Raw genomic sequence first — 13,503 nt, 5'->3', positions numbered from 1 at the left:
GTTGTCCTCACCCCTCCTGGTCTCTGCACTCAGCACCCCGCAGCACGCTGCGGGCTGAGCGACTCTCTCTCCCTCTGGACCCCAGGGGCGGTTTCTTGTCCACCTCCACACACTCGGCCTCCAGTCCAGCTCAAGTTCAACAAATGCTTGTTGAAAACCCTATGAATGAAGTGGGATCCGAGCTGTACTGTGAAAAAAGTGACTTCGAGGAAGTGGGGTGGACAGCAGCGACACCGCACACTCAGCAGCGGTTCTCTGCGCGGGAGAGCGGACTTGGGGCGGGGGGGCATTTGTGGTGAAGCCCAAGGGGGGTCGGTGCGCGAGGATGCTGGCATAAAAGTGCCGACATCTAAGCGCGGTGAGGCGGAGGGAGCCTTCTGTTTCGGTCGGCCTTCCTCGCCTTTGGCTGTCCTTGCAGTCGCACGCGGGCGGGCGCGGACACCCGAAGGAGGGCGCGGCTTCAGGGCGCCGGACGGAGCGACGGGCTGTCCACGGCCGCCTCCCTCGGAACAAGCCTCACCTCGGAGACCCGCCTGTGCGAAACCTTCCCGGGTCTCCCTTCGGGACGGGCGCCCGTAGCCCTTGCCCCGCCCCCGGCGCGCGCACCCCGGCGGCGCGGCCCCGCCCCGCAACCGCACGTGGGGCCCGGCCTCGGGTTCCCGGAGGCCGCGGGCGCGCGCCGGGCAGGGCGTGTCGGCCGCGCGCGTCGGCGGGGGCGGAGCTGCCGGGGCTGCGCGGCGCGTCCCCGTTCCCCGCCCGCCCGCCGGCTGCCGGCCGGAGTCCGCCGCCTGTGCCCCGGCGTCCGGGCAGGACGCGGAGGAGCCATGAGCCGCCGGGCTGGGAGGGTGGCGGCGCTGCTGCTCGGGCTGCTCCTGGAGGTAGGGCCGGGGCGCGGCCGGCGTGGCGCCGGGCGCCGGGGAGGCCCTTCTCGGAAAGCGCGCGGGGCCGAGCTGCGGGAGCCGCAGCCCCGCGGACCTGGTGCGTCCCGGGCTGGAAGGTGTAGGGACGCCGGTGCCGGGGAGGCTCCCTCGGCCCCTTTGTGTGCTTCCCCTTCTGTCCCCGCACCCGGCCCCAGCCGCCTCCTGGAGGGCTCATCTCTCGCTCCTGGCTCCGGTCTGCCGCGTCGCGGAGGGACCTTTGTGTGCTGCGCGACCCTGCCCGCCGCGGGCCCGGGGTGCGGGTGTGGGGCGGGGTGCCCTGGCGCGGGCCCGGGGCGCGGGTGTGGGGCGGGGTGCCCGGGCGCGGGCCCGGGGCGCGGGTGTGTGGCGGGGTGCCCGGGCGCGGGCCCGGGGCGCGGGTGTGGGGCGGGGTGCCCGGGCGCGGGCCCGGGGCGCGGGTGTGTGGCGGGGTGCCCGGGCGCGGGCCCGGGGCGCGGGTGTGTGGCGGGGTGCCCGGGCGCGGGCCCGGGGTGCGGGTGTGGGGCGGGGTGCCCGGGCGCGGCGCCCGCGCGGGGGTCCTGGGCGCCGGGCTGTTCGGGGTCCTGACGCGAGCGCGGGGGCGGTTGTTGGAAATGCCGTGGGAATGCCGGAGAAACAGGAGAGACGAGCATGTGGAAGAAACATTACTGTTTGTGAAAATGAGGCGCAGAGGCTTCAGATGAGGGCAGAAAATCCCGCGGAGAGTCTGCGGGGCGGGTGTGCTGCGCTGGCGCCCGGAGAGGGAACCGGCGCGGAAGTTGCGTTCTCTGATGGGGCCGCCTCGGTCTTCCTCCAGCAGGTTCTTTAAAATGGGAGGTAGTGGAATTCTGGGGTGTAGGGTCTGAGTTAGGGTTTGTTCAGCTCGCTCCTCAGCTTCATTATTTTGAAGGAATTTTGCATTAATGAAGTCAAAGTCAATGGGTAAAGAGTAACTTACATCTCTTCGGTCCTTTCTGTTTTAGAAAGTCAAACTTTTTCCATTAGTAGTTGAAGATTAGTGCTGGAAATGACTACTTCGTTTTCTTCATTTATTCAAGAGTAATTGTTACAAAATGTTGGAGGAAAAGTCTTAGTTCTCTTGAGAAGGTTGATGACATAGCCAAGACTTCCTTTGGAAATACCCTCCTAGCTTGGTATTTAATGTTTTTGTGGAGTGCCTCCTCCACTTGCATTCTTTCCGTTTGTTCAGAATTTTAAGACCTTAGGAATCACATCCTCTCAGCGATTGCCATGGGGAACCAAGGAGAACTGACTCAGAGAGCACTGTTTACATGAAAACAAATGTGTGTGTACCTGAATGCATCTGTGCCTACACTTGTAATCCTTTCTGTAAAACTCGGTGCTTGATGAAATTACCGAGCGTTCCCTTCATTCTGGTGTGTGCCACCCATGTGTCCCAGGCCTTTAGTCTGTGTGGAACTGTGCCCTGCTCCGAGCCTAAATGGCCTGTGGACTCACTTGTTTCCAAAAATAGCTGGTTTATTGCATAGAAATTTATCTGTCATCTTAATAGGCATTCAAATTATGTCTGAAAGGTTGAAACGACTTTACAAGCAGAAGTGTGACATAAAACTGAAACCTCAGTGACTAAGATGATGCTTTCACAAAGTGGAATAGCTGGGTGATTGGCAGTTTTGTTTTCAAGGGGGTGGTGTGGTGTAACCCACTTCTACAGGGTGATAATCCTAAACACTTCATCTGTGGTGGAGAAATATCTTTCTGAGGAATTAAGGAGATTCCTTTATAATTCATCACATGGAATTTTACTGCATGAGATTTATATCTGAGATTTTGCATCTTGAATTGTTTGCCCTGAATGTATTTTCTCAGAATACCTTTGATGCTTTTGAAGTCCCAAGTCACATACGTAAATGTGCAGTTACAGTTGCAGAGCCTGTGAGGAGGCCAAGGGTTCCCTTCGAGTGGAGTGCATAGAAACAATCGAGGGAGCTATTCGATGACTTCTAGCTTCTGACTGCTGACTGTGGCTGCAACCTGGGACATTTGCTTTGTGTCTTCGTTCTGCTTGAGCTGGTTTAAAAGTATAAATTTGCCGTATAGTTCATCATACACCACCTGGAATTAAGGGGGCCTTGTGGCAGTGGCTGTCCCAGTCCGTCCCACCCTCTGGTACCCTGTCCCTCTGACACCATCTGGGATCATGCATGGGGGTTTTATGTTAGTGAGAGGTCCTTGAGTAGGGAGTGATTTAAAAAATGCTTTGAGAAGGGCTTCCTCCCTTGCTTCACCATCCCTTTATAGAAATTTACTTTCTTGTTAGACAGAAAACTGCACACGTATCTTCATGTATTAATAGTGAACACTCATAGAATGCTTACCCTGTGCCAGGTAGTGTTCTGGACACTTTACAAATATTGTTAATCCTCTTAGCAATTCCTTTTATCCTCATTTTTTATTTCAAATGGAAGCTGTGAAATAACTTGTCCCAAGTCTCACAACTGTGAAGTGTGAGGGCTTAAGATGTAAACCGCAGCAGTCTGGCTCCAGTGTGGACCCTCGTGTTCTCTGTACATACGGAGGCATGTAGAGGATTTGCACGTTGTGTATCCCAGGGGCAGTGGTGTCCTTGGAGAAGTGTGTGTCCCATGACGTAGGTAAAATCAGCAAAATACTCTTTAGAAACCCAGTCACCCTTCCTTAAAGGGACCGTATAACTTAGTGTACAAACTATTGACAGTTTGGAGTATAAAAATCTGACGCTGTGAATACCTGTGCCTGGACAGCAGGCCTTAGCAGGACTGTGCCCAGAAACCCTGGTTGCGTGCTCAGCCTGAAGCCCGGCCAGGCTTTGGGGAGGAGCAGGCAGGGAGGCATCTTACAAGCTCATTACCAGAGTGACCTTTTCTATTAACTCAGAGTTTCCTATGAATGACAGGAGCAGCCAGTGAGGGCCCTGATTTTATTTCCCTGCCCCAGTCACGTCATGCCAGCTGGTTAAGTCCCAGCACCTGGGCCCCAAAGTTGCAGATTCTCAAGGGTGGCCACAGGCTCTAGTTCCCAAGATTAGGGGAACTTCAAAGCCCTTTTTGTTTGGTAAAATTCTAAGGTTCTATGCTTTTGTCCTGCTGGCTGGCTTACTTATATGAGGTCCTGAAAACAGCCTTTGCGGGAAAAGAAGGTACTAAGCTTTCTCCTAGTAGCTCTGCTGAAGCCGTCCCGGTGGCGTGCACTTGACTGCAGCCACACTTTCTGATGTGCTTGTGGAGCCTGGGGTGGGAAAACAGCCACAGGCACTGCATGAACAGGGGCATGGCTGTGTTCTAGTAAAAACTTGGTTGACAAAATAGGTATCACACACTGCAGGGCCCTGACTCATGATGTGGAGACTACATAGAGGTGCCATGTAGAGGGCAAAAGGCCCTGAGACTTCGTGGAGAGACAGAGAGAGGCCAAGTTGTCCCAGAGTCCCAGCTGAGCCCAGCCTTCCAGCCAGGGCACCAGGCATTGAGCCATCTCAGACATTCTGGCCAGGAGAGCTCCAGATGACTGCAACCTTGGCCAATGTCACACAGAGCAGAGGAATCCCCAGCTGAATCCAATCAACCCATAGACTCCTGAGCAGTAATACAATGACTATTGTTTTAAGCCACAAAAAGTTTAGGGTGGCTGGTTACATTGTATAAGGCAGGGTTTCTCAAATTCAGCACTATTGACATTTCGGGCTAGATAATTCTATGTGGTGGCAGACTGTTCTGTGCATTGTAGGCTGCTTAGCAGCATCCTGGCCTGTTTCATTTCCTCCAGCAGTTCCCAAAGAAAATCTCTCCATCCCTAAGGGAAGACTTCAGAAACTTAGGCAGTAGCAACTGATGGACCCTTGTCCACATGGAAAATCAAAGCTTACATTCCAAAACAGAAACTCAAACGGGCAAAAAAAAGAAAACACTATCATAATCATTTGTTTTCAATCATGGCCTCTTAACAGGACTCCCCAGGGAGCCTCTTCAAAAATATGAAGCAGTTCCCTGGAAGAGGGTTCCCTTCACTGAGGATGGACTCATTTTTGTTGAAGGGACCAGCCTCGTAATCTTTCTGATCCTTCCCTGGGACCAAAAGCTGGGAACCCTTAAGCCAGGTTGACTTGTAGTTCAACGTTGTTCGACAAAAGAACAGCTCTACTTTGACTGGAAAAAGGAGAGGTCATGTCTCAGAGAGAGATGGTTGGAAAGTAAATACTATCTTTTGAAACTAGGGAAAGTAAAAGGATTACTGAGTATTTTTCTGAAGTCCTATATGTTTTGATGCCCAGGATTCTCAAAATTAGCACCAAGTTATGTTTAAGAGTGTTTTTTATCTTTTGCCAAATGATTTTTCGTTCCCTGGAATTCCAACAGATGTGACAGTCCCTGGCTGCCAATTTTCCGAAATAAAGCTTTGCAACCCCCCCACTCTTCAGAGTTTTTAGAATCTGGGCAACACGCAGTTTGAATGAAGATGGAGCCCGAGGGGAGTCTGTTGTCTCTGGCAGCTCCATGGGAGGCCGAGTTCCCATGCGTGAGAAGTGGCAGTGATAAATGACGCTGGGGGCAAGGACTCTGCTCTGATGTGGGGAAGGCCTGGGCCCAGGTGTCTGAGCAGGGCCCAGACCACGGGCTGTCCTTGGCCTTTTCTTTTCTTTTTTGCTTACACACAGCCTTAAAGGCTAACTGCGAGGAAAGTGACCTCAGAAACACATGATAGGATCAGGCTAATGGCCCCTTAGTTAGCCCCCAATGCAGTTAATTTTCCTAGAACTCACTTATCCCTGTCTTGTTGATGAAGCCCCTCAAATGTCAGCCTCTCAGTGAGGCCTGTCTTGACCACCCTGTTTAAAATTCCATCCGTATTCCCTTCCTAGTCTACCTTACTCTGACCAGTACCCTCCTCTGCCTGTACCTGTTATCTTCAGAATATGGTGGAATTGACTTTCCACCATGTAAGGACTCTAGGGGCAAATATTCTGCTCTGTTTTATTAACTGAAATATTCTCGGCTCCTAGAACAGCACCTGGCCCTGAGTGGGACTCAGTAAATATTTGAGTAAATAGATCAATGGGTGATGGGGGGAAGGGCCTGAGTGAGACTACATTAGTGGGGGGAAGGCATTTGATTAGCTGTGGGCTCTGAGGGGGAGGCACCTGTGCTAGGTGCTCCTGGACTTGGAGCTAACCAATGTTTCAGCACCTCTACTGACAGAAACTCATGTCTCAAGACAAAGCATCAAGGCTTTGGACAACTTCGATTGTCAGTTTCCTGTTAAACTGAAGGGTAATGACTGTACTGTTTCCACCTGGCCCAGTTCTGCTTCTCAGCCTGTGGACACAGCTGTGTGGTCTCCTCTAAGGGTGTTCTGCTCCAGCTTCTGTTTCCTTCTGTTGTTCTTCCGAGATGTGGTTTCCAATCATCTCTCACCATCCTCATAGCGGCAGTTTGAAAATTCTGCTGAGATGGAACGCGAACAAGAAATCTCATGCTCTGGAAATGGTGGCTTCTAGAAAAAGGCCACTCAGAGTGAATCCCTGTGAACCAGGGATTAATATTTCATAGTTAATAGTGGGGAAAAAGTTTGATTGGGACTTTATTTTGAAAAACAGAGCTCAAATTGTAAAATTAAGTTAACTGCATGCTGAGTACTCATTTTAGAATAGAGAGTCCATTTTGGGGGTGGGGGAGAGTGTAATTTTCCTGACAAAATTCTCTGATGCTTAGAGTATTAGGGATGCTTATACCATGGGCTGAGAAAGAATTCTTGACTCAAAGATTAAGATAGGTTTTAAAGCAAGTTCATTTTGCTTTCCAAGGGAGGAAGGGGATGGCTTGAAAGGAAGAAGAAATGCCGCCTGAGGATGAGTAGCTTGGCTTTTTATTGGAGTTATGAAGAGCAAAGCAGTTGTTACTATGAAAAGCAGTTTGCTGTTCGGAAATGGGAATGGAAGGCCGTTGTTTTATCCGACTTCTTGGAATGGGGTCTGGTAGGTGCTGAAGGGGCTACATGCCCCCTTTTCTGTTTGTTCAGTATTTTCCAGTTCTGTAAAACAACTCTTAAAAAAGAGCAAGGTAAGCCCCCAGGCAGTCAAGAAAGAAGCCGAGCTGGGGCCAGCACACCTTTGTGTGCAGCAGTGTGTTTGTGTTAGATGATTGACTAGCAGTGCCATCTTTCAGGAGAGGATAGTTTTTACTTGACTTCACACTTTAAGTGGCATGATCACAGTGAAGGTTTGTTTTTCTGTCAGAATCATTTGCTCTAGTCAGTAAACCCCTACCCCCACCTCCAGCTTCTGTTTGTCCTTTTTAGTCGTTTTCATTCATATCATTCTCCTTTGGGCACCTTTTGGGTGATTATTAAATGGCTTGACTGCCAAATCTTTTGTCTGTCTCTTTCATTGGTATCTCAAGCTGCTGTGTCTCTGTGGGATGTGAGGCCAGTTTGCTGTGTGCTGGTATGGTGCTTGCGAATACTCTCCTGTGGTCCTGTGATCAGAGATTGGTTTGGGGCAGCCAGTGTTGAGTGGGCTGTGGGTTTGGTGACCTGTTCTAGAAGGAATGAGTGCAGTGGTGAGTACTCTTGTCACGAGACCTTGGGCTCCCCCCCAGGTATTCCCGATTGGCACTTGCTGGAACAAGTGAGGATGCTCTGGGGTTTTTTTTCCTTCCAAAAAAATAGTTAGCTTTATTTAATATATGTTACACCTTAACATTCAAAATATCATGCACTAGTTAAATATTTCATCAACAACAGTGTACACAAATAAAATATTACACAAAATATATTCAAGAAAATGTTTTGGCCTTTGACGCATTGTTCTATAGGTGTGGTTTGGCACTGTCACAGCTTTTGTTTGGACCTCATCATAAGTGGATAAGATTATGACCCCGCCCCTGCAGCTGGGAGGCTCACACTGAGTTTGCAGTGAGACGTCAGTCTTGCAAATCTTGCTAACATGCGTTGCTGCTGCACTTCAACTCCTCACGAAAGTTGTGAAGCTGTTTGTTATTTTTTTAAAACCTAAGTGGAGGACTATACATTGATTCTAATTATGTTTCATTTTACTTTATTTGTCTTAACTTCTTAAGCCTGTCAACTTCTGTCTGAATATTGTTTTTTAAAAATCCAGTGTCCCATATTGTTTTGTGCGATAAACAAATTTGGTTATCATGCCATGGTTGACTTCATCCAACTGATTAATAGAAATGTTGAACAGAGCGGAGTCAGATATGCAGACTTCTTCTGGATTGAGACAGGTGACTGAGATTTTGACTTGGAGAACAGGGATATCTTTAATTTTTAAAAGTCAGAATTTGATTTTAAATGCTGGTTGGAATGTTTGTCCTTGGTGAAAAGAGATCTAACAAATAGAGTCTGAATTCAGGAGCAAGGTACCTAAATTTGGGAGGTATTTGGATACTGGATACTGTGGAGCAGTTGAGAGGGAGCCTTCCAGAATGCTTTTGCATTTGGGAATTGGCAAACTGTGACCTTCACTTGTCAGGGTTAAAGAGTAAAGTGGTCAGTGAAGACAGGGTGGCAATGAATAAAATATGGGTGGCTGGGTGTGTGTGTGTGTGTGTGTGTGTATATATGCACGTATACATAAATAAAATTTCGGGAAGCATGGCAGTGTATGTCAAAGTTCTTGACAAGAGAACAGTGCCCTCAGACCAGAACAAAGAGATCCTATCTTATAAACTGGGTTTGAAATTACATACTTGCTTGTTTCCAGCATGGAGTATTTCTGGGTGGTAGGTTTCATGTTTGTATGGTGACATGACCATGTATTATGGAGTGACACTCTGTGTGTTGGCTGAGAGTCTTTGAGAACATTACTTAAGCTGTTGCTGACTCAGTTGATTCACCTGTAAAAAGAGAATTGCCCTAGCATTGATGGAGGCCCTCGGGATTTAACTCGTGACACAGGTTGGATTAACAGGGTGTGAATATTGTCCATCATTGCCAAACAAAGTCCCTCTGCCCAGGTTCCCTGCACATCAACAGAGAGAGAGGGTTTTGATTACCCTTCTGTTTAAAAATTGTGCTTGCTTGTTTTTTTAGTCTATCTGTGACTGGTTTGAGATGAAACCTGGTCAGAAGTGTCCATAACAAGGGGAAGGACGACTGTGAACACTGGCATCCGTGGCTCTTAATCCGTGGGCTGGGGGAGGCAACACAAGGGCACAGACTGGCCCTCTGTCCCCCTGGTTGAGCAGAAGGCAGCAGCTCCTTAAGTCACATCGGGACTTCTGATTAACTGGGAGTAAAGATGAGTGAAACCCTGTGGCTCTCCAGTTGGCTTCAATGTCTTGGTGTTGTAAAGGAAAAATAAAAATCCCAGGACCCCCCCCAGAATTCATTATGCCTGAGACCTGAGTCACACAAGCACTGCCATCCTCTCCCCAGTGAAGTGCAAGGGTCTTCTTTTAAGAAATGAAGCGGCTTAGAAAATGGCCTCAGCGGGATTTTTCTTCCTTGGTGAACTGGGTGTGGTAGGGAATAAGGAAGCCTGGCTGGCAGGTCAGGCTCACAGCAACAGCCCTGGGAGAAATGTTTTGTCCCCACCTTTGAGGGTGTCAGACTCTGCAAACCTGTCCCAGATCAAAGGGGTGGGTTCTGGCTGCATTTAACCAGTTCTCTACAGATGGGACCCCCCGCACCCCAGCCTCCCCTCAGACAGCCTCCCAGCATTGTTCCTATCTGCCTGAAGCCGTCTCAAAATATGACAAAGAAATGTATTTTCAGTTAAAACATTTATTTCCTTCAGCCCTAGAAAACCCCCCTTCAAGATATACAGCCTCTATAACATGAGTGCATGTCAGTTATAACCTTAGGACTGCGGCCTGCATAAATGTTGATTACAAGTTTATCTCCACAGATACCAACCCTGGAAGAGATATGGTCACTCTTCCACCCACCCTGAGGTGACAACATTGACTGTTTCCTCTGTCTGCTTTTGTGAAATGTTAGGTAGATTTCCTGAGTAACACATAACTCTGCTCACCTCCTTCACCCTGCCTTTTTCCTGGGCACCCCTATTTTCCCTTTAAATATGAAGTGCTCGACCTTCTACAGCAAGCCCTGTCCACAACAGATACTTTGGGGGCTATATTTTTTCCAGGCACATTCTTGAAATCTTGGCTTAATAAACTTCAATTGTGACTCTCGTTTTCAGTCACTTATTATTTAACTCAACAGTGTTTTGTAATTTGTTTCAGTATCATCAAGAGTCAAAATGTGACATTCTGAAGAGGTGAGGACAGACCTTAACCCTTATGGGGAGTGGGGTGGGACGGAGTGTGTGTGTGTGTGTGTGTGTGTGTGTGTGTGTGTGTGTGTGTGTGTGTGTGGTGCTGGTGAGATTAGCTGTGCTCCTTGTTCCTCTCTCCTTTAGTTGGAGAGAAAGCAGCCGGTGTTGGGAGAGAGGAGCAGGGTCCCCACAGCCTCAGCCTCACTGGGATAAAATCTCTGTAACCTCTGCTCTTCTTTGCTGCCCTCCAGGTAAATTCCAAACACTGCCTCTTGCTGTAGAATCTTTTGAGAAATCTTCCTTTCTTTCCTTGGTTCTTATTGCTTATGTTTTATCTTGAATCTTTTTCTCTAGCTCAGAAGTTGTCAGAATTTTGTTTGTGTACTGTCTTAAGGAATTTTTAAAAAGTATATATCCTCTCACGTACTTTTAAATTGAACATACAGGTTGAACCTTCTTAATCAGAAAATCCAAAATCCCAAATGCTTCAAAATCCAAAAGTTTTTGAGAGCCAACATGTCACCACACCTTGGAAAAATCCACACCTTGACCTCATGTGATGGGTCACATCAGAACTTTGTTTCATGCACACAATTATTTAAAATATTATATAAAATTACCTTCAGTCTATATGTATAAGGTGTGTATGAAACATAAATGAATTTCATGTTTGGACTTAGGTCCCATCCTTAAGTTGTACACGTACGCATATGCAAATATTCCAAAATCCAAAAAAATCTGAAATCTGAAACACTTCTGGTCTCAAGCATCTTGGATAAGGGATAATCAACTTATATAATCTTTTTTATCATAAATTTAAAATAGTTACAATGGATTTGACTTTCATATATTCTAAGAATTGTTTAAAATTTAACTATAGTATCTCTCTTTTAATGTATTCTGTGGAATCTAAATACCATTAGCAATTTGATGCCGATTATCATTCCTTTAAAATTATGCAGTCTTCTTTAACAGTTGCAATTATAGCATTCCCTTTTCTCTTTTTTGAGACAGAGTCTCGCTGTATTGCCCGGGCTAGAGTGAGTGCCGTGGCATCAGCCTGGCTCACAGCAACCTCAAACTCCTGGGCTCAAGCGATCCTACTGCCTCAGCCTCCCCAGTAGGTGGGACTACAGGCATGTGCCACCATGCCCAGCTAATTTTTTTCTGTATATATATTTTAGTTGACCGGGTAATTTCTTTCTATTTTTAGTAGAGACGGGGGTCTCCCTCTTGCTGAGGCTGGTCTTGAACTCCTGACCTCGAGCAATCCACCCGCCTTGGCCTCCCAGAGTGCTAGGATTACAGGCGTGAGCCACCGTGCCCAGCCCTTTTCTCTTTGAACTTCTACTTTCCCCAAAGAATTTTATTCTAATGACATATAGGCCGGGCGCGGTGGCTCATGCCTGTAATCCTATCACTCTGGGAGGCCGAGGCGGGTGGATTGTTTGAGCTCAGGAGTTCGAGACCAGCCTCAGCAAGAGCGAGACCCCGTCTCTACTAAAAATAGAAGGAAATTATATGGACAGCTAAAAATATATATACATATATAAAAATTAGCCGGGCATGGTGGCTCATGCCTGTAGTCCCAGCTACTCGGGAGGCTGAGGCAGTAGGATCGCTTGAGCCCAGGAGTTTGAGGTTGCTGTGAGCTAGGCTGACGCCACGGCACTCACTCTAGCCCGGGCAACAGAGTGACACTCTGTCTCAAAAAAAAAAAAAAAAGAATATATTCATGCTTGAAAACCTGTTTTTGCTCTGTCGTTTTTTGGTGACAATATGCATCTGAATTAATTTTAAAACATTTCCTTAGATACACCTCTTAGATTAAAAAATGACTGACGGATTTAGCATTGTAGTTATTGCGTATTTGAAACTATAAATGTGTTACAAATTGAATATTACTAAACATAAACAGTAAAATTTACTGGAAATAAATTTCTGAGTGAGATAGATGGGGAGTTTTTCAATTAGGGCATGTATTACTGATGGACGTAGAAAAAGTTTCATGTTAAACTTGTGAGTAATGTGCCCAACTAGCATCCTGATCTATGATTACGTTAGCTTTCAATTTAATGGAAAGCAAAGAATTTGAAAACACCTGAGATGCGAGATATGTGTGACAAAGAAGCCCTCCCTGACCTGGCTTTAGTTGACATCCTGTGAGCCCTCTTCTCAGGCCTGCACCTTGGCCTTCTGTGTCTGTCCTCATTGAGCTGGGTTTTAGCAAGGGTCCTGCTCTGACATCCCCCACCCTTGGTACTGATCACCTTGGGCTGTCTACAGCAAGAATCCGCCCTTACCCTGACAACTCCTCTTAGTCATTTTCCATTCACTGACGCCCTCACTCTGCTCCTTGGCTGTAAGTCCCCACTTGTCCTTCTTATACTCAGAGTTAACTCAGTCTCTCTCCCCTATTGCAATAGTTTTGGATAAAATCTTCCTTACTGTTTTGACAAATGTCAAAATAATTTCCCTTTAGCAGTGTTGACACCAGTATTTGCAGTGGCCTTAGACTGGTACCTTGGATAGTTTTCCGTTCTAGACCAGCACATCCCAACAAGATTAGAAACGGGAGGGAGGTGTGCCTGTCTTTGTCAAGGGTGTGAAGGGTGATTGTATTGTGGAAGGGGAACTAGCACTGCCCCTTGTGCAACATCTTGACCACCACCTGTGTCCTCAGGCAGGTCAGTCTTAGGAAAGAGGAGCCATGGGAGTTGAAGGTTTGGAAATTGAGTCCTTTAGCCATATGGAGTGCCCATTAGAAAGTTTTTGATACTGCCAGAGACTTCCCTGCCATCCTCAGCTTTGGGTGCATGTTGGAATGAGAATGGGGAGCTGTTACCAATCACCTGCATGGGGCCCAGGCGTCTTTGTTTTATAACAGCTGTGCAGTGCTTCTGATGCTGAGGGCTGCAGGTCTTCACCCTGCCCAGCCAGACTAGACTGGTTGCTCTGCACAGGTCCCTGAAGACACCGCACTTTCTCCACCTGCCCCCTGCCCCATTGTTCCCTCAGGTATGAGTTAGGTGCCTGACCTGGGCAAGCCACTCCTAGGTGCTCTAAGCTCAGATACTTTAATTGCCTGTTTGTTAGCTGTGAGTTCTGTAGACCTTAAGTCCTTGGAGGACCTGCCTGTTTCAGAAGATTTTGGCAGATGCAGAGGGGATGGGATCAGGAACTCACATGCAGAAGTAGCTTCAGGAAAGAGGAAGGGGTTTGAGGGAGGAAGTGAGGACGTGGGTAAGAGGGAAGGTGCAGATAAGAGCTTGGGGCAACACTGGTGGGATGCCTGTACCTCTTCGTTAGGGTGAGCCGTGGAGGAGAGCTGGGAAGCACCCAAGTCTC

At 48.1% G+C, this 13,503-nt stretch overlaps 1 protein-coding gene across 1 annotated transcript in view; it reads left to right on the top strand.

Annotated features, from left to right (window-relative positions):
- Window positions 1-698: 698 nt before the first annotated feature.
- Window positions 699-13,503, top strand: part of VOPP1 (VOPP1 WW domain binding protein) — a 95,980-nt gene continuing 83,175 nt past the window's right edge. Inside the window, exon 1 of the mRNA XM_045565383.1 lies at window positions 699-878. Within this exon, the coding sequence (XP_045421339.1) occupies window positions 825-878 (54 nt within the window). The 5' untranslated portion in view covers window positions 699-824. The remainder of the gene's footprint in view (window positions 879-13,503) is intronic.

This window comes from Lemur catta, chromosome 11, assembly GCF_020740605.2.
Source record: "Lemur catta isolate mLemCat1 chromosome 11, mLemCat1.pri, whole genome shotgun sequence".
Classification (NCBI taxonomy): domain Eukaryota; kingdom Metazoa; phylum Chordata; class Mammalia; order Primates; family Lemuridae; genus Lemur; species Lemur catta.
Note: the sequence above shows the minus strand (reverse complement) of the source record. Positions and strands in the feature narration are given on the sequence as shown.